Raw genomic sequence first — 25981 nt, 5'->3', positions numbered from 1 at the left:
CCTCCTTCACTTATTAATTCTATCATTAGTCTACAAAATTTAAGACAGTCAAGAGTAGTTGCTGTTGATGCATTTTTCATTTAAAAAGCCTAGTTTAGGGTAAATATTTACTGAGAACCTACTACCCCGAGGTGCCGCCTCATGGGCCCCTGGCTTATGAGAGGGGAAAAGGCATAGAAAACCATGCTATTCCCACAGAATTCAAATTCATGGTTTATCTAGTATGGTATATTCTTGTATCAGTACTTTTAAAAAGTATTGATAATAATAACTCTGTGATCAACTCATTCCCCAACTCTCCTGAAAACTGGTTCTTGCTTTTCAGCTCTCTACATGCACAGCAAAGACCTCACTTCCATACTAAGAATAACCACGTCTTCTACCCTCCTTCCCTCCAGTTGAAGAGTACCTTATCTCCTCTGTTGTTGCTGTCTAGTCACTCAGTCCTGTCCAACTCTTGTGACGCTGCGGACTGCAGTGTGCCAGGCTCCTCTGTCCCCAGGATTTCCCAGGGAAGAATACTAGAGTGGGTTGCCATTTTCTCCTCCAGGGCATCTTCCTGACCCAAGGATCAAACCCACATCTCCTGCATTGCAGGCATATCCTTTACCGCTGAGCCACTGGGGAAGGCCCTCTCTCTGTGACCTACTATAAATCTTTCTACTTGTGCTTAGAACCAACTCCATATTCTCCCAACCTTCCCAGGAAACATATTATTGATTATTTCATTTTCCTTGAATATTCAAACTACCGCCTCTCAAACAGTCTTCTAATGCCTTTTAAACACGCTCAAGAGTCTCGCCCATTAAACACACATACCATTCTTATTAGACCTCAGCCACTACATTCAGTCATCCCCATTCACAGCTAAATTTCTGGAACTTTTCAGCCTTCATTTTCTCCCTTCCCACTTGTCCCTCAACCTGCTTTCAAATTCCACTTAAAACTCTTAGGTAAAGTCACCAAAGACTCATGGGTAGTCCAATGCAAAGACATCCTTCGCATCTCACCATACTTAATCTGTCAGCAAATCTGATGCTCCTTCCTTGATGTCTCTGACACAAGCCTCTCCTGGTTTTCCTCCTACTCCTCCACTCGCTTCCTGCCCTCTAACAGCCCACCCTCTTCACTTGACCATACTCTAAACAGATGACGCACAAACCCATGGTCCACACCTTTCACTGCACTCTGGACAGTAACAAACTGCCCCCCTGGATAACTCTACTGCTGCTGCTGCTAAGTCGCTTCAGGCATGTCCGACTCTGTGCGACCCCACAGATGGCAGCCCACCAGGCTCCCCCGTCCCTGGGATTCTCCCGGCAAGAACACTGGAGTGGGTTGCCATTTCCTTCTCCAATGCATGAAGGTGAAAAGTGAAAGGGAAGTCGCTCAGTCGTGTTCGACTCTTAGCGACCCCATGGACTGCAGCCCACCAGGCTCCTCGGTCCATGGGATTTGCCAGGCAAGAGTACTGGAGTGGGGTGCCATTGCCTTCTCCGTGGTAACTCTAAGGCATATAAAATTCATCATGTCTGAAATTAAACTCAGGTTCTTCTCGTTCCCCATAAACTTACTTCTTTCCCCTCACAAGATAATGCCATCCATCCTATTAAACAAATCTTAAAGAACCTTAGGAGTCATCTTGGACACATTTCTCACCACAAAGTCCAACCTACCACCAAAATCTACTTTATCACCTAAATGTCTTCTACTCCATAAACTCTTCACCTCCATCATCCTAATCCAAGAAATCAGTGTAGGCTGTGCAGACTATCACACAACCGAACTGTAAGGCAACACCAGCACCACCACACACGTATACACACTGTGGGCTTTTTTGTTGCATGTATTATAATGGTCATTTAAATACCTCTTAGTGGAATTTCAAATTCTTTAAAGTTAGGCCATGCACAGATCACCTTTCCTATCTCATTCCCATTAAAGTGAACTTGACTAAAGCAAGGTATAAGTCTGAATCATCCTCAATACTTTCAACATAAAGTTTAGCATACAGCATGTACTCAATAAAAGTTTACTGAATGAATCAGTCTGAAATTCACTGTTTTGGAGAGAGAATTTTTCAAGTTTATATACATAAGACTTTCAGTCAACACTTAGAAAATATTTCTCAAGCTTTCGAATAAGAAACCTTGCTGTTTCTTAAAATGCAGATTTCCAGGCCTCTGGAGTATAGATTCTATGTTAGTTTGTGTACAATAATGCTCTGAAAAATAGAGACTACACTTCAAAAATTACTTAAGCATGCTGGCCTTGGCTAAAGCAACCAGCTCCTATGAAGACCTCAACTGATCTTAAACGATACTGTAAACCACTGATGTCATTGGGGAGGCATGGAAGAATCTTACTTCTGCTTTCTTCTACCTCTTCCATAATTCGTTTTCATCATGAAATTATCCTGTGTTACAGTTCACAACAAATATTCATTAAACATTTCCTCAAGACTTCCCTGGTGGTCCAGTGGTTGGGAATCTACCTGTCAGTGCAGGGGAAAAGGTTCAATACCTAATCCAGGAAGATTTCACAGGCCACACAGCAAATAGGCCTGTGCACAATGACTTCTGAACCTCTGCGCCGCGCCTACAGAAGCCTACATGCCCTAGGGCCTGTGCTCCGCACCGAGAGAAGCCACCACCACGAGAAGCCTGTGTACAACTAGAGAGCAGCCCCGGATCGCTGCAACAAGAGAAAGCTCTCACACAGCAGCGGAGACCCAGCACAGCCAAATACAAATAAACATATAAATTAAATTTTATTTTAAAAAATATTTCTTTAACCGAACTACTGAACTGCACTTATATGTCATATTTACAGTTTGTAGAATAATACTTCATTTGTTCCATGTAATTAAAGGTATTAATACTTCACAATATCTCACAAAGCACACCACTACTTTCAGATGCTGTAACACTTAAGTGTGAAAGCCAGTGCATTAAAAATGGAAGATCTGGCATCAAGTATACTTTGTCATATCAAATCCATAACATAACATACATAAAATAATCTATTTAACCTAAGAACAACATATGAGGAAAACAACTTACATCATAATAAAACATTACTCAGGAAGACTCCATTTAAATAGCGTCTCCTAAATTGCACCATTCTTACTGGATGGTAAGACAGCCAAATTTCCTTACAGTGTATTTTATGTCTGTAACAGATAAAACCTTGTTCTTCTGACACAGCATGATGAAACTGGCCATGTTCTTTTCCAATCCACCCTGTGGCCTCAGCTATCTACTTTCCTAATTCCTGCTACTATACCTAATCATTCAAACCATTTTCAAAGAATGATTCTCAGACTGGCAAACTCCAGATTTAAGGCTAAAGCAGATTCCTAATTTTTCTTCCTGTAAGTAAAAGGTTGTATAATGAACATATAATACTTCTACTTTTCTGTTTCATGTCCTACCCATCTTACTGAACTCTGAATTACTTATTAAAAAAAGAAGTCATGCCATCCTACTTTTCATAATACATGAGTAAATGCAATCATATGTAAAACATGAACTCTTATTATTTGATATGGTCACCTGGTCGATGACAAACTGAAATTTACTATATATGGGGGAAAATGAGTAACACAACCAAAATTATAAATAAGGCTTTAACTGGAATATTTTCTACATAAAGAACTACTATCAATACTTTATACACATGAATAATTAACAATAGGTAAAAAACAAATCAACATTTTAAGAACAATGTTGCTTTCATCCTCCCAAAGAAAAGTCTTTCAACCTCAAGAATAGATAACATAGGATTGAGAGACTTGCTCAAATCTATAATCCCCAAACCTCGCACAGCCCTGGAAATATACCCAACATTCACAAAAAATGTCTGTGGAATAAAAAATACTCCATTCTATAACAATTCTTGGGTTTCCCAGGTGGTGCTAGGTGATAACGAACCCACCTGCCAATGAAGAAGATGTAAGAGGCACAGGTTCCACCCCTGAGTCGGGAAGATCACCTGGAGGAGGACAGGGCAACCAACTCAAGTATTCTTGCCTGGAGAATCCCACGGACAAAGGAGCCTGGCAGGCAAGAGTCCATAGGGTCGCAAAGAGTCGGACACAACTAAAGCAACTTAGCATGCATGCGCAGGAGTTCCTATCAGGCAAGAGTTAATTGGCCTATTGGAGTCATTCAGAAATTTCATTATAATCTATATGTACATAAAAGTCAAAAGAAAATAATAAGAACTATTCTTTTTTAATTGCATCAGACACCAAACTAAACCAACTGAAAAAGAGAAAACAGGCACAGTGTGGATCATCAGTTCAAGATGGCAAAACTGGGCTCATAAATGTAATCAATGCCTACCCAACACTCCACCACCGATATACACTGAAATAATCAAAGGATTACATTTTTTAAAAACACCTGGGAGAAAAATCTGTAGCCCAGTGAAAATCACAGAAGAGTGCCAACCATATGTGGGCCTAGGGTTGCCTCCAAGAAAGAAGCCTGGCAAAGCATTTGGCAAAGCACTCACACTGCAGATCATGTGCTAAACAAAGTTATGAGACAAGGGGTAGAAAGAAAAGAGGCTGCTATTGCTATCTCCACAACCAACTGCCAGCATTTAAATTGCAAATTTTTTAATTCCAGCACTGAAAACAAACACTGTAGCAATAAACCTCCCGATTTCACAAGAGACTAACTATACCTTGCCCTTAATCCCTGCTAACCACCAAACCAATGATCTAGCAACATAAAATTACTGAACTTTTCTCTCCTTTCATCTAGACCTGAAGCATTAGAACATAAGCCCACAAAAGTTTACAAAAGTCTGTATCAACCAGCAATACTGAGCACACACAGACACCCACTCCAGCACTCTGGCCTGGAAAATCCCACGGAGAGAGGAGCCTGGCGGGGCTACAGTCCATAGGGTCGTAAAGAGTCAAACACAACTGAGGAACTTGTCAAGAGACCTAGGAGCTAAAGAAGTAATTGTTCTATCAACTGAAGCAAAATATAACAGGGGCAATAAATGCAGACTGCACATGATGAAAAATGAGACAAGTGTGAAATTTTCTCATAGAACACAAATAAGAATGATGATGAAAGGGGCATTGCAAGACTCCAGCTTCCAGGAATGACAAAGTAGATGATTCGCATCAACCCTTCCACTGAAAAGAAATAAAAAGTTAGACAAAATACAAAAGATCTGTGTGGGGGCAATCAAGGTCATGAGGAATTACGGGACCAAGATCTAGAAAATGAGAAAATCCAAATAAATAAATCTGGTATTTGACGCTGCATTTTTTACACCTAGAGGTATCTGTGGATTCCAAAGGCCACCACTGCTGAAGAGACTGAGAAGATGAGTGAAGCTTTTGACAGATATCAGCCCTGAAGGGACAAGAACTGGAGTGAGGGCCTGCCAAGGAGGAGGGTCAACTCCTTAAACTGTCAATTAGGACCTCAAAGGGCTACATACAAGAAACAAAGGTAAACCCAAAATATTTCAGCTCATAAATTCTGAAGCCCAATTTTAAATCATCTCAATCCCTGAATGGATTAAAGTGATCTGAGATTGTTAGTGACTTCATATAACCACATACCAGAAGAGAAGCAAAGGTACATCCTTTCTGGGAGAAGGATTTCATACACAATCCCTGACACTCAATCACAAATAAACAAGCACATAAAAACACACAAAAATCCTTAAACCAGAAGAAAGAACAAATACAAAAGCAAATCTTCATGGGAACACGTATGACAGGATGGATTAAAGGAATAAAGATACAATATAAGAATTTCAGCAGGGCCCTAGAAACTATAAGACAAAATAGACAATCTAGATTTGAAAAATGCAATAAATGAAATCAAGAAATCAATAGAGTGCTGTCTCTGGTTAGAATGTAGAAGGTCATAAGAGACTTGCTCTTACCCAATAGCCAAAATAGGACAGACCAGCTACAAAAACTACAGTTGTTCTGAACCCATCAGAATGATGTGGATTCAAAAAAGCCAGACTAGACTAAACACAATGGGGAAGAAATATTTGAAGAGATAATGGCCAAGAACTTTACAGAAGTGATTAAAGTAATCATTCCACAGATACAAGAAACTCTGTAAGGCTGAAAAACACAAAGAAACTGACAATGAGGCTCATCACAGTCAGATTTCTGAAAGTCATAGATAGAAAGCAGATTTTAAAAGTGGTACCCAAGGGGCAAAGAAGGAGAAAAGCACATTCTCCGCAAGAGGAAAAATAAGACTTATGTCTGATCTCCCACCAGAAATAGAGTTCAGTGCACAGTGAAATGACATTCTTAAAGGGCTGAAAGAAAAAACCGTCCACATAGACTTCTACATCCACCATCCCCCACCAAAAAAAATTAAAGTTGAACATGAAACAAAGGTTTTCAAACAGACAAAAGCTGGATGAATTCATGTCCAGCAGACCTGAACACTAAAGAATATTCTCTAGGCAGAAGGAAATAATCCCAGATAGAAGCTCAGAGATGCAGAAAGAAAGAGCAACTGATAAATAAAAACAACATGAGTAAATCTAAACCAGTGATGACATAAAATAATAATGTCTCGTGGATATCAAATATAAACATAACTAAAATATGTAACAATGGCAACACAGAAATTAAAAGAAAAGGAAAAATAGAATTAAGGTGTTCTAAAGGCCTTTTATTACCCAATAAATGGTAAAAGTAATGAATCAAAGATATATTTAAGAAGCACAAGATGAAGAGTAAAAGAATATACAACTGGTAAACTAAAAGAAAAAACTGCAACCAAAAAGAAGCAAGAAAAATAGAGAGAAAAGAGAACACAGAACAGGCAAAGAAAATAAATAAATAAATAAAATGGGAGATTTAAAGCCAAGTATATTAGCCATTATATTACATGTAGATAGACTAAGAGCCCTAGAAAAAAGGCAAAAACTGTCGGTGTAAATAAAAAAGAAAACCTAACAATCTGCTACATATAAAACATAAGATTACAAAACAGGCTGAAAATAAAAGGGTGAAAATTCTTCAACACTAATCAAAAGACAGCTGATACTACGATATTAATATCAGAAAAAGTAGACTTTAATCACCAGAAAGATAACAATCTAAATCTCTATGTGTCTAATAACAGTCTCAAAACCATAAAGCAAAAATTAACACACCAAACAAAGAGAAATAGAGCATCATAGAGAAAAGAGACAGAGCAAATATACCTATCTAGAATTCCAGAAAGAGATCACAGAGTATAGGCAGTAAAGTAACAGAAGAAATCTTCCTACCTTGAAAAAGATAAATGTGTTCAGAACAACAACAAAACTAATAAGAGAAATCACATCGTACACACATTTTAAGTTAAATGAGTTCAACCATACATGAAAGAATAGGAAATAATTTAAACAGAACAAGCCATTCTACCTGCCCTTCCATATAAGCATGCGATATGAGATATGAACTTGTTCTACTTGAGCACAGCTCCAGTGTGCCTCTCTTAGTATGCATATCTCATTCCACTTTTAATTCTAGAGTTTAAAAAATGGTTTCGAACAATGCAAATCTTCCTCTTTATGTAGTGATCAACAACAAAAAAATGTTGTTTCAATGCTAAGAAGAAAAGCTATCTAAGCCCAACTTATTGAGAGATGAAATATCAGCCTCCAAAGTAGGGCTCCCATGGAGAAGGAAATGGCAACCCACTCCAGTGTTCTTGCCTAGAGAATCCCATGGACAGAGGAGCCTGCCAGGCTACAATCTATGGGGTCACAAGAGTCAGGCACGACTGAGCGACTAAGCACAATGTAGGGCTTCCTAAGGAATGTAAAACAGGAAAATAATAATATGCAATCTTCATATTGCTGGCTGAATTTAAATCTAATGCCTAACCAAAATGCAACTCCATGTACCTACTTTCTAAAAAGGAAAAAAAAATCAATGAATAAACTTCCATCTAATCATATTCTGGTGAAATTTCTAAATCTCAAAGTTCACACACACAATTCTACAAGTATACAGAGGTTTTTAAAAAAGATGAGGGTATAAGGGTACCTAGTAGACATTAATATTATATACAATATTGAATTGGAGGGGCCAAGGGGCTGTCCAGTGAATTCTGAAGAAAAAGACTGTAACATGAGAACTTCATATCAAAGGCCAAAATATTATGCATATGCAGAGGCAAATTTAAAATACTCTTAAAGTGGAACTACATATCGAGTTATTACCATATTATCTGATATTTTTACCCACAAATTTTAATTGCTGATAGATAAGACTGATTCTTGAAACTACAAAATCTCTTACATAAATACACCTACTCTGAAGTAGTAGTACACTATTCCACAAAGCTTCTACAAAATTTTTTAAAAATAAGGATCTCTTCAGTTCAGTTACTCAGTCGTGTCCAACTCTTAGCAACCCCACGGACTGCAGCACGCCAGGCTTCCCTCTCCATCACCAACTCCCAGAGTTAACTCAAATTCATGTCCATTAAGTCAGTGATGCCATCCAACCATCTCATCCTCTGTCATCCCCTTCTCCTCCAGCCTTCAATCCTTCCCAGCATCAGCGTCTTTTCAAATGAGTCAGTTCTCTGCATCAAGTAGCCACAGTATTAGAGTTTCACTTCAGCATTAAGTCCTTCCAATGAATATTCAGGACAGATTTCCTTTAGAATGGACTGGTTGGATCTCCTTGCAGCGCAAGGGACTCTCAAGAGTCTTCAACACAACAGTTCAAAAGCATCAATTCTTTGATGCTCGGCTTTCTTTACAGTCCGACTCTCACATCCATACATGACTACTGGAAAAACCATAGCTTTGACTAGATGAACTCTGCTGGCAAACTAATGTGTTTTTTTTTAATACGCTGTCTAGGTTAGTCATAACTTTTCTTCCAAGGAGCAAGAGTCTTTTAATTTCATGCCTGCAGTCACCATCTGCAGTCATTTTGGAGCCCAAAAAATAAAGTCTGTCACTGTTTCCACTGTCTCCCCAATTATTTGCCATAAAGTGATGGGACCAGATGCCATGATCTTCGTTTTCTGAACATTGAATTTTAAGCCAACTTCTCCACTCTCCTCTTTCACTTTCATCAAGAGGCTCTTTAGTTCTTTGCTTTCTGCCATAAGGGTGGTGTCATCTGCATATCTGAGGTTATTGATATTTCTCCCGGCAATCTTGATTCCAGCTTGTGCCTCATCCAGCCCAGCACTTCTCATGATGTACTCTGCATAGAAGTTAAATAAGAAGGGTGACAATACACAGCCTTGACGTACTCCTTTCCTAATTTGGAACCAGTCTGTTGTTCCACGTATAGTTCTAACTGTTGCTTCCTGGCCTGCATACAGATTTCTTGGGAGGCAGGTAAGGTGGTCTGGTATACCCATCTCTTTCAGAATTTTCCAGTTTGTTGTGATCCACACAAACAAAAGCTTTGGCATAGTGAATAAAGCAGAAGTAAATGTTTTTCTGGAACTCTCTTGCTTTTTCAATGATCCAACAGATGTTGACAATTTGATCTCTGGTTCCTCTGCCTTTTCTAAATCCAGCTTGAACATCTGGAAGTTCATGGTTCATGTACTGTTGAAGCCTGGCTTGGAGAATTTTGAGCATTACTTTGCTAGGGTGTGAGATGAGTGCAATTGTGCAGTGGTTTGCGCATTCTTTGGCATTGCCTTTCTTTGGGATTGCAATGAAAACGGACCTTTTCCAGTCCTGTGGCCACTGCTGAGTTTTCCAAATTTGCTGGCATATTGAGTGCAGCACTTTCACAGCACCATCTTTTAGAATTTGAAACAGCTCAACTGGAATGCCATCACCTCCACTAGCTTTGTTCATAGTGATGCTTTCTAAGGCCCACTTGACTTCGCATTCCAGATGTCTGGCTCTAGATGAGTGGTCACCACCGTGCTTATCTGGGTTATGAAGATCTTTTTTGTATAGTTCTTCTGTGTATTCTTGCCACCTCTTCTTAATATCTTCTGCTTCTGTTAGGTCCATTCCACTTCAGTCCTTTATTGTGCCCATCTTTGCATGAAATGTTCCTTGGTATCTCTAATTTTCTTGAAGAGATCTCTGCTGCTGCTAAGCTGCTAAGTCACTTCAGTCGTGTCCAACTCTGTGTGACCCCATAGATTCTCCAGGCAAGAACACTGGAGTGGGTTGACATTTCCTTCTCCAATGCATGAAAGTGAGAAGTGAAAGTGAAGTCACTCAGTCGTGTCTGACTCTTAGCGACCCCATGGACTGCAGCCTACCAGGCTCCTCTGCCCATGGGATTTTCCAGGCAAGAGTACTGGAGTGGGTTGCCACTGCCTTCTCCAGAAGAGATCTCTAGTCTTTCCTAATCTATTGCTTTCCTCTATTTCTTTGTACTTATCACTGAGGAAGGCTTTCTTATCTCTCCTTGCTATTCTTTGGAACTCTGCATTCAAATGGGTGTATCTTTCCTTTTCTCCTTTGCCTTTTGCTTCTCTTCTTTTCACAGCTATTTGTAAGGCCTCCTCAGACAACCATTGTGCCTTTTTGCATTTCTTTTTCTTGGGGATGGTCTTGATCACTGTGTCCTGTACAATGTCACGAACCTCCATCCATAGTTCTTCAGGCACTCTACCAGATCTAACCCCTTGAATCTATTTGCCACTTCTACTGTATAATCATGAGATTTAATTTATATCATACCTGAATGGTCTAGTGGTATTCCCTCTTTCTTCAATTTAAGTCTTAATTTGGCAATAAGGAGTCCATGATCTGAGCCAGTCAGCTCCCAGTCTTGTTTTTGCTGACTGTATAGAGCTTCCCTATCTTTGGCTGCAAAGAATATAATCAATCTGATTTCAGTACTGACCATCTGGTAATGTCCATGTGTAGAGTTTTCTCTTGTGTTGTTGTAAGAGGGTGTTTGCTATGACCAGTGCGTTCTCTTGACAAAACTCTATTAGCCTTTGCCTTGCTTCATTCTGTACTCCAAGGCCCAATTTGCGTATTACTCCATGTATTTCTTGACTTCCTACTTTTGCACTCCAGTCCCCTACAATGTTTAAAAAGACATCTTTTGGGGGTGTTAGTTCTAGAAGGCCTGTAGGTCTTCATAGTACCGTTCAACTTCAGCTTCTTCAGCATTACTGATCAGGACACAGACTTGGAATTACTGTGATACTGAATGGTTTGCCTTGGAAACTAACAGAGATCATTCTGTCGTTTTTGAGATTGCACCCAAGTACTGCATTTTGGACTCTTTTGTTGACTATGATGGCTATTCCATTTCTTCTAAGGGATTCTTGCCCATAGTAGTTGATATAATGGTCATCTGAGTTAAATTCACCCACACCAGCCCATTTTAGTTCACAGATTCCTAAAATGTCGATGTTCACTCTTGCCATCTCCTGTTTGACCACTTCCCATTTGCCTTGATTCATGGACCTAACATTCCAGGTTCCTATGCAATATTGCTCTTTACAGCATCGAACCTTACTTCCATCACCAGTCACATCCACAACTGGGTGTTGTTTTTGCTTTGGTTCTGTCTCTTCATTCTTTCTGGAGTTATTTCTCCACTGATCTCCAGTAGCATATTGGGCACCTACCGACCTGGGGAGTTCATCTTTCAGTGTCCTATCTTTTGCCTTTTCATACTGTTCATGGCATTCTCAAGGCAAGAATACTGAAGTGGTTTGCCACTCCCTTCTCCAGTGGACCACGTTTTGTCAGAACTCTCTACCATGACCCATCTGTCTTGGGTGGCCCTACACTGCCTGGCTCATATTTTCACTGAGTGAGACAAGGCTGTGGTCCATGTGATCAGACCGGTTAGTTTTCTGTGTGGTTTTCATTCTGTCTGCCCTCTGATGGAAATGGGTAAGAGGCTTCTGAAAGCTTCCTTATGGGAGAGACTGACTGAAGGGGAACTGGGTCTTGTTCTGATGGGCATGGCCATGCTCAGTAAATCTTTAATCCAACTTTTTGTTGATGGGTGGGGCTGTGTTCCCACCCTGTTATTTGACCTGAGGCCAAACTATGGTGGAGTTAATGAAGATAACTGGACTGGAGTGACTTTGAGGAGATACCCCAAGTTGAAGGGCAAAGGAGAAGCCCCAGCAAGATGGTAGGAGGGGCAAAATCGTGAAATCACATTTAGAATCAAATCCCATACCTGCCAGAGATGCTCAGAAGGCTCAAACAAACCTTGGGTGCACCAGAACCCAGAGACCCCACAGAGAGTGAAACAGAGTTGTGTCTGAGTGTCTCCTGTGGGGTACAGGTCAGCAGTGGACTGCTGCAGGGGCAGGGGCTCTGGGTGCAGTAGACCTGGGTACGGCATAAGCCCTCTTGGAGGAGGTTGCCATTAACCCACCACAGAGCCGCCAGAACTTACACAGGACTGGGGAAACAGACTCTTGGAGGGCACAAACAAAACTGTGTGCACCAGGACCCAGGATAAAGGAGCAGTGACCCCACAAGAGACTGATCCAGACTTGCCCGTGAGGGTCCAGGAGTCTCTGGTGGAGGCAAGGGCTGGCAGCAGCCTGCTGCAGAGCTGGGGGCACTGAGTGCAGCAGTGCATGCTTGGGACCTTTCGAAGGAGGCCACCATTATGTTCATTAACTCCACCATAGTTTGGCCTCAGGTCAAATAGCAGGGAGGGAACACAACCCCACCCATCAACAGGATCTCTTGATAAAAGTAGCAAAAATTTAATTGCTCAAAACTTCCCGATACACATCATCCTGAAGCTTATTTCGGCAGTTCTGAATAAAATCCAGAGAAATCAAATGTTTCAGAAAAGATACTCATGATGCCTAGTAGATTTTAGGAAACAAATATGTCACGATAAGGTCAATTTTCAGGCATTAAAAACTGGAACAAGCACTACCTCCAGCTTCCTTTCTAGCATCAGAATCTTTAAAAGATTATCTGGCCTATGATTTCATCATCTAATAATCACCCCTCCATTTCATAACAAATGATAAACTTCAGAGTAACAGAAGTGAGCCTTTTCAAGAAACAGTTTCCTGATCAAGAACATTCTGCCTCAACTCCTACTGCTCTTCCTTTCACTCTCCTTGCCAGAAGAGCCTGCCCAAATAAAAATCTTACTCATGCCTTCAAAACCAGCTCAAGTCTTACCTCCTCCAAGAAACTTTTTAACCAGACACTCCAAACTAAACAAATTTTTATCCTTCCCTACATAAATTCACTCATTTAACAATCTAGTAATACATGCTAAGACACTTCAGTCGTGTCCGACTCTGTGCGACCCCAAGACGGCAGCCCACCAGGCCCTGCTGTCCCTGGGATTCTCCAGGCAAGAACACTGGAGTGGGTTGCCATCATCAGATAATATAAACCAACTTATATAAATTTTATCTAATTTTCATGTATCTTTAGCTAGCCTCTCCATTCGGTTTATAAAAATAATAAAAAACAAGAGTTTATGTTTAATGAGTAATTAAGATAAACCAGGTTCTGTTCTAAGCATGAACACACAATTCATTTACAGCCTACCTCAGTTCAGTAGAGTGGTAAGTTATTACATATGTTATTTATAGCAAAGAATTACTCAGAATTGTCTTTGTAAGCCTCCCTCTCCCTGCCTAGCACTCTAACCTAGGGCCACGACATGCACGTAGAGGTAAGGGAAAATAACAAAGATTACTTTATCATTATCCCATTTATTCACACAAATGTTTCTAAATAAGATATCCAGGAGCTAAATGAATTTTATCATTTTGCATAGCTCTGATTCTAGGTACTTACCTTTTTCTGCAGACACAGTACTACTTCATTCCTTTGGACACCCAATGAAGGGTATACTTTGAAGTCTTTGCCCTAGGTTTTCTTCTTCCTTCCTCAGGGAAATGATCTTGTCTCTGTAGCTCAGTGGGTAAAGAACCTGCCTGCAATGCAGGAGACCCGGGTTTGATCCCTGAGTCAGGAAGATCCCCTGGAGAAGGAAATGGCAGCCCACTCCGGTATTCTTGCCTAGAGAATCCCATGGACAGAGGATCCTGGCAGGCTACAGTACATGAGGTCGCAAGAGTTGGACACCACTTAGCAACTAAACCACCACCACCATGGCTTGAAGTATCACCTCTATTAGACAACTCTTGAACCTACATTTCTAGCCAGACCTCCCAATTCTGTAATACCTTTACAGAGACGTTATGCTGGCATCTCTGTCTCAGGGTATTCAAAAATGGAAATCAGATCCTGTCCCTTAAACCTGTCTTTCCTGTTGCATCTTTAATCCACTTTCCACTTTAAACCACCTTGGTATCTTGAGACAAACCAGCCTTCAAATATTTGATTAACTGAACTTATTCTAAACTAAAAGTAGTCACCCTGTCTTAAAAGAGGTAATACCATGTTTCAACTCCCATTTTTCACTCAAATCAATGATTAAGATTTTTTTTCCTTCAAAATAGAACCGTTTGAAAGTTTATGAATCCACATCAAGCAAATATTAGCAGTGGCTAGCAGAAGTCGGGTAAGCAGACTGACTCAACTACTCTGTGTGCCTCTCATTTTGTGAAAACCACAAGTAGCCATGGGAGTTTTGACAGTAGTTTTAAATTGTTCCTATTCTTAAGTATATTATCTAATTTATATTTATAAATGAACCATCAATTTGAGAAAGGATAGGTGGCTCAGGGGCTAAAGCATCTGCCTACAATGCTGGAGACCTGGGTTTGATCCCTGAGTCGGGAAGATCCCCTGGAGAAGGAAATGGTAACCCACTCCAGTATTCTTGCCTGCAGAATCCCATGGATGGAGGAGCCTGGTGGGCTACAGTCCACAGGGTTGCAAAGAGTCGGACACGACTGAGCGACTTAACTAACTAACTAAAGGAATAGGAACAAAAGACAGATAATTCTCAGAAATAATATAAACCATTAACAAAAATCTGAAAGATGCTCAACTCCATTAATAATTTTAAAATATAAAATTTAAAGAGATATATTTTATTCATCTATCAGACTGACAAAGCCTGAGGTCTGAAAATAATATTTTGGCAAGTGTGTGGATAAACAGGCTGTTGATAGAGAAAAATCAGCGTTTTGAAGAACAACTTGGAAATAACTAGCAAAAATTTTAACACACGCAGTTTTATCCTACAATTCCACCATTTACAAACTTATTCTATAGTATATTCGAACATGTGCGCAAAGACATTTGTTAAAGTGGGTTCACTGCATATGATTGCAATAAATAATTTGAGAACATTAAATGGAATTGGTTAAATAAATTATGACACACCTATAAAATACCATGTGACTATCAAAATAGCTGTGATAAATTATATGTACTTACAATGGAAAGATGTCCCAAAACAAGCTGGAAAACAGAATGCATGGCACAATCTCACTTGTATATGTATATATTATATAAAGATTTAATTATATACATAAAACAGAAAGTCCATAGCTATTGAAAGTGATTATCATTTCCAGGGAGTGGGTTGAAATATATGATTTCACTTTATTTTACATATTGTTTGAAATTTTTAAAATATTTTTTATTTTCTTAAAATCAAATCAACAATTAATGTCACTCCCCAAATTTAAATTCATATAAATATTTGAGCCATCAGGGTTTAAAATGCTGCTAATAGAGAAATTCTACAGCCTGAGGGGCAGGGACTAGCAGAGAAGAAACCCTGCCCTGTCACCTCACCTCCCTTTCTACTCACATTTCCTTTTCTCCCACCTCAAGGGCCGAACTGGACTCACACGGATACTCTGAAATGAGATGGGACTCCAGAGATTTCTGAGGGAAGATATCTCTTCCCAGACAGTGACTGTATCTATAGAAGGAGGGGCAAAAGAAATGGCCAAGGGCAGGAAATATCCATTAGCAGAGATGGAAAGGAAAAGAAACTCCTCAGTCTGGCTGAGACAACCACTCCTGTTTAAGAGAAGATCTTTGTGTTCTTATACTTATTTTACATCTTCTTCCTTACAAAGGTGACTAATTGCTGTTATTAAAGGTCATTTCCAAAATAAGTCTTCCAACCAGTTCTGACCAACTATGGACTCAGAAATCAGATAACAGAGTTTGCTAGAACTACACGTGAATTAAAGATAAACAGGCTCTAAACAAAGACTTCGGGGACGCTGAGAAACTTATTTACTTTGATATACAGATTTTGATTATTTCTTTTATCCTCTAGTCTTCAGCTGTGTTTTGGAAGTGAGGGTTCAAGACAGTTGACTTCTATGTAGTTGGGGTGTCATTAATAAAGGGGGCTTCCCTTGTGGCTCAGCTGGTAAACAATCCACCTGCAGTACGGGAGACCTGGGTTCAATCCCTGGGTTGGGAAGATCTCCTGGAGAAGGGAAAGGTTACCCATTCCAGTATTCTGGCCTAGAGTCAGACACGACTGAGCGACTTTCACTTTCACTTCACTAATCGCCACAATACACACCATCTCCTGGATATACAACATTGTGTAACTTTGAAACAACTAACAACACTCTTCAAACCAAAAGCTTTCAAGAATTAACCAAAAAGATCCTCAAATTTTAGTTTTTACCTGAAAAGTCATGCTACGAGTAAAAAACTATAAATAAAACTTGCAATTTGTTATTCTATTCCCTGAATTTGTATATGATAATATTATCATCTTAATTAGACCTTAATATAAGGATATATCTTGGTAATTTTTTTACTCACTCACTTTGCAGCTGAGAAACAAATATTCTGTATTCAGTTTCCATGAGGTTATCATTTTAAAAATTTACTCTGCTCAGGGCTCCTCTGTAAGTTTTATTGGCTATTACTGACCAGTAATAAATAAATCCTGAAAACCTGTATGATCAATCTCCGGATTTCCCGAAGACATGGAAGTAGCTGAACCCCTAGATGGTTCCATTATTAGCATTCTCATATATTCAAACATTCCAATAATCATTTCACTCAGAGGAAATGAAAAATAACTCCCTTTGAGACTTCTAGTCTACTGACTTGTTAAAACTAAGTTGGGACTACTCTAAACACATAGAACCAAAACTATGGGAAAAGCAGTACTATTATTTTGATTAACAGTAACACAATAATTCCAGAATTTGTTTTTCCACCTACAGTAGTAATTATACCTTCTCTCTCCAAATTAAGTTATTATCTCCGCTATTAGACCGAGGTTTCCTAAGGATAGAAAACATGTCCAATGAATCTTAGTAACTCCACAGTGCATGGCTTTGGCATAATTATACCTCCAAGATAACATGTTTGCAACTAGTCAAAACTACCTTGATTTTTAGTTTTGGCTATACAACAACTATCCAACTGACTACAAAATTAAATTGAAAATTTCCTGCCAAAAAACGAGTTTAAAGAAGTTATTTTTTAATGTCATCTGCAACAACAGGTGGAGAAGGCAGTGGCACCCCACTCCAGTACTCTTGCCTGGAAAATCCCATGGACGGAGGAGCCCGGCGGGCTGCAGTCCATGGGGTCGCTGAGGCAGACACAACTGAGTGGCTTCACTTTCACTTTTCACTTTCACGCATTGGAGAAGGAAATGCCAACCCACTCCAGTGTTCTTGCCTGGAGAATCCCAGGGACTGGGGAGCCTGGTGGGCTGCCGTCTGTGGGGTCACACAGAGTTGGGCACAACTGAAGTGACTTATCATATCATACATAAAATGGATGAACAGGTCCTACTGTACAGCACAGGGATTTGTATTCAATATCCTAAAATAAACTATAATGGAAAAGAATATGAAAAAATATATATATAAATGAATCTCTTTTTAATAATAGCATTGTAAATCAACTATACTTCAATAAAAAATTTTTTTCAAAAAAAAGAGGTTGTTTCTCATGATTCTTTTTAATAGGAAAAGCAAAGACACAATGTGAATCTCAAACTGTCCAACTGCTAACTCTTTAAAAAGAAGAACTCAAGTACTGATTTTAGTGAAATAAGACATGAAAAGCCACTACCTCTCTCTCTCCCCTTTCTTTACATAAGCAAGTCAAAGGGAGAATCAAAATCTGCTCTTTTCAACTAGATCAGTAACCTTGCCAGTTTAGTTTACATCCCTTATAAGCCTAAAATTATCTAATATTTCAAGTAATACTGCAACTTAAAACATGTTACAACTGCTTAACACTGAAACTTTATTTCTTGAAATCAGCCCTAAAGCTATCTTTACACACAGGAAGTAAAATTATATATGACCATTAATAGGCAACTTAAAAGATTCTCCCAATCATATCCAACTTCACATTAGGGGGGAAAAACGATGTACAGTAACTTGGGCTTTCAAGAATGACAAAAGGTAATTCTTGAATCAAAGAACATAACTAATCTGTTCAAACACACGAATGGAACAGAAGTCAGTTAGCTGAGATAAACCTACCACTTAATTTTATAGACTTCAGAGTTATAAAAACTTGGAGATAGAAGTGACCTTTGAAATTACTTATTAATTAAGTAATTAATCTCTTCAGTTTCGAGTCAAAACAGAGAAGCTATGGGACCTGCATTTCAAAATATTGACCTTAAGTTCACAATTAAAGATGAAAATGTCTTGAAGAATCGTTAAAGTACAGGTCAATGATATTATTCTTAATGATCTCATTACTCTTTCAAAATTAATGGAACCCTGATTCCCACATACACAGAAAAATTACCTTTTCACCAATAATCCCATATGTGGGAATCCAAAATATAGAGGGAAAGACTATATGTTCATTACAGCATTTCCTATTAGAGCAAAATATTGAAAACAACATCAACATCCATAAAAGGAAAATAATCATTAGCAGCAGTATGCAGTATACCAAAGGTCAGTATAATGATCGGTCTTTGGACCAATAAAGAACTACACCTGAATGCCAACTTTTCCACATCAGAGCTGTGAGGCCTATGGCAATTCACTTAATATTTCAGACTCAGTTACCTCACCTGTAGAATGGGGAGATATTACAATCTTCCTCACAGGGTTGTCTACTGGATTCAACATGTGTATTAGAGCACGGCACAGCACTTACAGCTCAGTGAGTACTCAATATATAGTACTTTTAGTGGCCACTATTAATATTGCACTGATCCACTGGAATAGTATACAGACATTTTAAATATTATAGGAAAATCTGTAGGTAGTGGCATGGAAAGATTGTCAACACACTGTCAAGCAAAAACAAATTGAAAACCAGTAAGTAGCATGATCTTGCATATGTGTAAAACACAAAACCATACACATATATAAATACAGAAGGAAAAGTATTAGAAGTGCTTATTTATGGGTTAAAAAAAGGAATTTGTTGGTGGAAGTTTTACTTTAGGTACTTTTTATTTTCCTTCAAACAAACATGCATTTAAGTATTTTAAAAATTTTTAATTGATGATTTAAAGATAGTGTGGTAACAAAGAAAAATGGCATAATGTACATAAAAGGTTGTACATATACCACGATTACAACATAAAAATTATGTGACTAGAAAGAAAAATACCAAAATTATACCAGGAGGTCTATATGAAATTTTCTGTCTCTATTTCCAAAAATTTTTAGTCAAAAAATTCATTTGATTCGGAACAAATCCCAATATTGGGGCTATATTTTAATATCATCTTTCACTGCTTGTGTCCCATGACAAAAATCAATTTTGAAAAAGTCATAAACATAAGATTTTTTTTCTCACCTCATTAGCTCTCTGATCAACAAGATCTTAACTATAGTCATCTCCCCTGACTACTTTCCTATTGTTGATGCAATTTTACCCAGAAGCCAAAACACCACCAACTGCCTGGTAAACATCTCCCAATCACACAAAAGTAAGTAAAAAAAAATGAAGGGTTTGGCAAGAAAGACTACTAAATATAGAGCTTCCACATAATAAGATTAATATTATCTCTATATTTTATATTAGCAAGAAGTAATAAAGAAACCAACAATGATCAACACTGGAAAAAAAAACTACACTTCCAAAAAATTTAACAGAATTATATTACATTTTTAAGTTCATAAAAAGCATTAAAACCATTCTTTCTACACAGACACTGTACTTTTCAGTTTATCAACAATTTTCTTAAGACACTGTATTCTTCTGATAACTCAGATAAGCAAGGTATTATTCTTGCCTGCCTACAGCCCCGAGCAGATGTATGGCAATGTATAGAACCATGAGTCATGTTCAAATCCTCAGCCTCTATATGGTAAGTCTTTTTTCACCATTCACATATAAATTTTCATATGGTTTACTAAAAGCAGTCACATTTCTAATCTCTGAGCACTCACCCTGCAAATCTATGAACTCTTTTATACTTCATTCTATTATGCAGGCAAAGCAGGGCATTAGCCTCTGTTTACAGATCAATTAGTATGATCACTGATCTTTCCTAAGATGACAAAACTGCTAAATACTAAAACTGCAGCATATCCAGAAAAAGATGGCCAAGCTCACAAAAGGTGGAAAACTAAGCAATATGAAGAGTGGTTGAAGGAATTAGGATGATTAATTTAGAAAGAAGAAAGAGAAGCAACCCATACACACACACAAAATTTTTGTTATCAGACATGTGAAGGACCATCATACAAAGGAATCAGACTTGTGCAATAAGGCCCAGGAGTTAAAAATAAAAGAGATCCAGTATTCAATAAAGAAACAATTCGCGGTAATCAATTCTGTGCCAGATGCTTGTTTTACACCAGGTAAGAAAAATCCAAACCCTCAAGAGGTTCAGACTAGTAGAGAAAATAAGAAATAAGTGACACTACATGAAAAGGACTCAAAGAGCCATAGGGACACAGAGAGTGATGACTCTAAGTCTCTTTGGGGGTGCAGGCCAGGAGAGAAAAATTCACTGGACAGATGAGTGTGAGTTTCAAAAGTAGATAAGATGGGAAGTGGCATTACCAGGAAGAAAGAACAGCATGAACAAAGGCCTGGAGACCTGAAGTTAACCTGGAGAGGTGGACCACCGGGCACACATTAGAAGAAATGAGGCTTTAAACTGGGAGTGCGGGAGCCTGTGGTAAAAGACACAAATGCCTCACCATTTCCATGCCAAGAAGTTTATACTCGAACATGCAAGCTATGGAGCACTACTATGAGATTATAAGCAGCACGGTGGCATGCTCAGAAAAAATATATAAGAAAGCTCATTTGGGCAGGCTAACTGTGGAGATAAAGAGATTAATTACAGAGCCACTGTTGTTACTCTCAGTGAGGTGGTGATGATTCAAGAAATACTTAGGAGGTAAAAATCAAGAACCATTGGCTATAGTTGGGGTTGCTTTCCAGGGGCACAGTGGTAAGAACTATTGGCTATAGTTGGGGTTGCTCCCCAGGGAACCCCTGCCAATGCAAGAGACACAGGAGACAAGTGTTCAGTCCCTGGGTTGGGAAGATCCCCTGTAGGAGGAAATGCCAACCCATTCCAGTAACCCATCTTGCCTGGAGAATTCCATAGACAGAGGAGCCTGGCGGGCCACAGTCCGTGGGCTGGCAAAGAGTCAGATACGACTGAGCACACACACACAAACCAGCTAGGGGAAAGAAGGAGGGGAAGAGTCCAGGGTGACTTCTAAATCTCAACTTGGTTGAGTAATGAACAGTGATGTCCAAGGCAGGTAACAAAGGAAGACAAGTCCACGTAATCAATCAATCAATGTAAGAGTCCCAGACCAGAAATTGGTTTGTTATTGTCTGGAGAGAAGAGATGAGAGAAGAGGAGCAAAGATAAGTTTACCTTTGGTTTTATGTAATGTATGGTACCTCTTCAGTGAAGCTAGAGTGTGATACGTGAAGAGGGGACCAAGAGAGTCATTAGCTCAAATCAGCAACTGAAGACAAGTGAAATGTACAGAATAAGATCGAACTCAGACACCAATATGCAGTGAGAAGATGAAAGAAAAACCTGAAAACAAATGCAGAACTGATTACAGGAGTACGAGATGAATCAAGAGATAGGGTAATACCAAAAAAAGGCAAGAAAAGAGAAAAAAATTCAAGAAAGATGGGGAGGGTGAAAATTAAAGTTAAATGTACTGCATAAAACAAAGTTATGCTCTGTTAGTTTAAAAAACTAACAGAAGTTATTTGAAACAGGAACAGACTACTTTGTGAGGTAATGAATCACATCATCAAATTAATGATTCTGGCTGATAATCACCTATGCAGGATGTTAACAAGAGGAGTCTTACCTTAAATGAGAAGTATAGCTACATGGCCTCTATAGTACACCTCTGAACTCTAGGTCAAGGCTAGCCTCAGTGTCATTGTGACCTTTTATCAAATATTCTTCTGCAATTTGATCAGAAAATTGAATATTTGATTATTTTAATAAAAGCTTTAAAAAAACAATTTCTACGTTTCATGTAACTCAGAAGTAATCAATACTGAATTAAAACTTCTCACTAATTCTGCTCTTGGGATACAAAAAGTTGCCATTGAAAGTGTACACAGCTGATCGAGTCTCTTGAAACTGGAACTTCAGATTTCAAATGAGCTCTCACATTGTTTTCCGACCAGTTTCCATCCTGGCCCCTAATTCCACCTGTGCACCATTCCTCATCATTCTAGTCAGAGAAGACTTGCACTGCACAGGCAGCTCTGTCCTGTCCTCTTTCTCTTGGTCCCTGCACATCTTTCCAGTAATCTGCTTCTCCTTCCTTCCCGAAGACCATGTACCTAATCACTTCCAACCCTCTTCCATTGCTGACCATTTTCTCTCATCAGTCCTCCCCTCTTTCCTCTACCACCTCTCGTCTACCTAATTTTGGAAAAACACCCCATTTATCCTGCTGTCCCACACTCTACTGTTCTCCTTTTATTACCAAGTGTCTCCATATCCCACCACCTATTTGCTATAGTCCCCTACAGAAAGGTGTCTGAGTCTACCCCTTAGTGGAAATAAAAAATTTAAGCCACTGACAAAAGACATATGATTTACTGAAACAGCTTGTTCAGTCACTGCTGACTCCCTTTTCAATTCCCTAAATGTCTTTGCAGCCTGCAAATGAACTGACCAACCCTTCCTAGCTGCAGTTACTCCTTTTCCTTTTGCAGTGAGGCTGGATGGATTGTGGAAAGCACTCTGCAGAGAATCAGAAGATTCAGGCTCTAGACCAACTATACCACTAATTATCTGCGCGTCTCCTCATCTCTGCTCCTACTCAGATCTCACTGCTGACATGCTGACACCCAGTCTAGGTTAGGTCCCTGCAGTCTAAGCTTTCTCAAAACCTAGTCTTCTCAGTAGTGCTTATCAGAACAACTTAATTACTATATAATTAGTATTTAAATGGCTGTCTTTCCTAAACACGCAGGACTGCAAACTCCATGAAGGCAAAGTGCACACTTCAGCCATGCTTCTCACCTCTTATCAGCACAAAATAAAAGTCCATCAAATGAATAAATGGTGAAATAGTTGTCATGACTTCCTTAGAGACTTCTTGTTTTTATTAATCTAAAATTACTAGCACTTTACTTACAAAATTACTGACAAAATTTTAAACAGAAACTCCTACCACAAACATGATGAACTATATTTAAAAATTTACATATAAAATTACATAAGTCTTCTATGATAGCTATATTTTTCTTGCTTATCCACAAGAATAGAAAGGGGTGGGTCAGGTACTTACATTTCAGGACCAACATGTATACTCCAGGTTGAATGTACAAGTGTAAGCTTGATACTAAAAACCTATTGTTTATGTAGCTGATTTGATAGTACTTTGGGTTTAAAACTTTTTAACACTGGTAAAACCTATGTGCTACATATACTCTGAGGAAATCAAAAAAGAAAGCTTTTATCAGACAAGTTACATTGCAGTGTGATTTTAAATATAAACCAGGGGAAAATAAGTAATAGTTTAGTTGAATAGAAGCTGCCACTGTGCCTGATAAAATGACTTTCAAATATAAAAATTTCAGCTCTCATGCAACTAGGTGAAAGTTGTCAAGTTTTATGATACACCGCCTTGGTCAAACAATTTAAACAGATTACATGCTAATCTGCCCTTCTGGTGAGTGTGTCCCGCTCCTCAATTATACAGTAAGGTCCTTACGGGCAGGTTTGGCGTTTTGTTCATTGGCCCCCTTAAATAAATAGGGATGCAGGTGATTTCAATGATCTATGATCTACAAAGCCTGAAAATAGCTTTTGTGGATAACTATATTTAAATATTGCCACTTGAAAACAACGTGCATATACTTAAAATCGGATACTTAGACAATTCCCTAGGTTAACAGCCCGATAACAGGCTATAAATATTGTTGTAATCCCCAGGAAAGACGAGGTATTTTCATAACGGAAACACTAACAGATATAATCACTTGGAGCTGTTCTCCAAGGCGCTCTCATCGTTAAGTCAACACCACCAGTTACGGGGGGTGAGTCGTATCCCTCGGACACCCTGGCTCTTCCGCTGCCTCGGGGCTGCAAATCCCGCACGAGGAGTCCCTGGAGATCAACCAGCGCTTCCCTGGGACTTCAGCTGGGAAATCCCTGGCCAGGGAATGCGGAGTTCAGGCCGCCCCCCCCCCTTTCCTGAAATTAATGAATTGGCCATACGATTGTTTATTTAATGAGGTGTGTAGTGGCCTCTACTGGTGCTTGTGTGAGCACAAGAATGTCCCACTCTTACAAGTGGGATGAGCCTTGGGGGAGGGGAGGGAGGCGAGGGGTGAACCTGCCTCCGGGTACAAAGCGCACAACTAGACCCAGGAGCCCCCGATGCGCCCCCACCGCCGCCCCTCTCCTGGCGGCGCCCCAGGCTGCCCACTTCACTCTCCACCCTGCGCGATCCCCTTTCTCCTCCGCAACCCGAGACGAGACAGAGAAGTTCCTGCACGTTTCCTCCTGGATCCTAAACAAAAACACCGCAGCCGCCGCCGGTGCCGGTACCGCGCCCCCGCCCCCACCCCGAGCCTCCCGGGTCGGCGCCCCGCGGCCGCCGCTTACCTGAGGACTGCGGCGGGGAGCCGCTCCTGGCGGCCGCGACGCCTGGCGCCCGGCGCCCGAGCAGCAGCAGGCAGCAGAGCCAGAAGAAGGAGGTGCTGAGGAGTCGCCAGGCTCCCGGCTCCGCCGCCATCTCTTCCCGGCAAGCGGCAGCGGCGGCGGCAGCACCGCGGAGCCCTCGCCTCCTTCCCTCCCGCGCGCCTCAGCCGGTCCCTCGCTGCAGGCTTGGCTCCCGCGGCGGCCGCCGCCGCTGCTCCAGCCCGACCCGGCCCGGCCCGCGCGGCCCCTCTCGCGGGAGGGGAGACTCGGGGGCGCCTCCCTCCTGCAGGGAGGCGGAGAGGGGAGGAGAGCGGAGAGGGGGGAGTCAGTACATTCCGGGGCTGGGGGGTGGGGGGGCTGGGTCCGTCTCTAGGTTCCAGGCGCCGCCACCCGCCGCCGACTCCGGCTCCACACACACCAGCGCGAGGGGGGCGGAGACCGCGGGCGGCAGGGGTGGGGGGCGGGGACCCCGGGCGCGCACCCCCGCGCACGCGCAGGCGCGCGTCTCCCTCGCCCGTACCCTCGGCTCCGCGCGCGGCCCGCCCCCGCTGCAATCCCGGCTGCCGCCTCGCGGCCGCGGCGACAGGCCCATTCCCCTCCCCCTTCTCCCCGGAGCCGCGGACGGGCGCGGGGAGCGCGCGCCGAGAGCTGCTGCTGGCGTCAGGGAAACCCCGGAGAAGCGGATCATCCTCCTCCTCCTCCTCCTCCTGCTCCACCTCCTCCTCCACTTGGCCTCCTCGCACCCGGGAGAAACACACCCCTTCTCTTCTCGCCGCCCGCCTCACCTCCCCAGACGCCTCTGGCTGCGGAGACCAGAGGATGAGAGGCGCTCCGAGCCCGGGCTTGTCCAGGAGGCCGGAGCGGGTGCGCACCTCTTTCAGCCTGGGCCCGGCGCCTCTATATAGGGCCTCAGAGGAAACCAAATGGCCTCCGGGAGGAAACCTGGGTGCGCAGAGGGTCGGCGCGGGGATTTATGTGCCAGCCAAAAACAATAGCGATCCCGCCCGGCTCTTGCTGGGACCTGGCGCGGCC

The 25981-nt window shown here is 40.9% G+C and overlaps 1 protein-coding gene across 15 annotated transcripts in view; it reads right to left on the bottom strand.

Annotated features, from left to right (window-relative positions):
• Positions 1–25368, bottom strand: part of NEO1 (neogenin 1) — a 235864-nt gene extending 210496 nt beyond the window's left edge. For all 15 annotated transcript variants that reach the window (XM_027971564.2, XM_027971570.2, XM_027971572.2 and 12 more), the window contains exon 1: positions 24914–25368. In XM_027971564.2, coding sequence (XP_027827365.1) covers positions 24914–25043 — 130 coding nt within the window. In that variant the 5' untranslated portion in view covers positions 25044–25368. The remainder of the gene's footprint in view (positions 1–24913) is intronic.
• Positions 25369–25981: the final 613 nt, after the last annotated feature.

This window comes from Ovis aries, chromosome 7 (genome assembly GCF_016772045.2).
Source record: "Ovis aries strain OAR_USU_Benz2616 breed Rambouillet chromosome 7, ARS-UI_Ramb_v3.0, whole genome shotgun sequence".
Taxonomy (NCBI): domain Eukaryota; kingdom Metazoa; phylum Chordata; class Mammalia; order Artiodactyla; family Bovidae; genus Ovis; species Ovis aries.
Note: the sequence above shows the minus strand (reverse complement) of the source record. Positions and strands in the feature narration are given on the sequence as shown.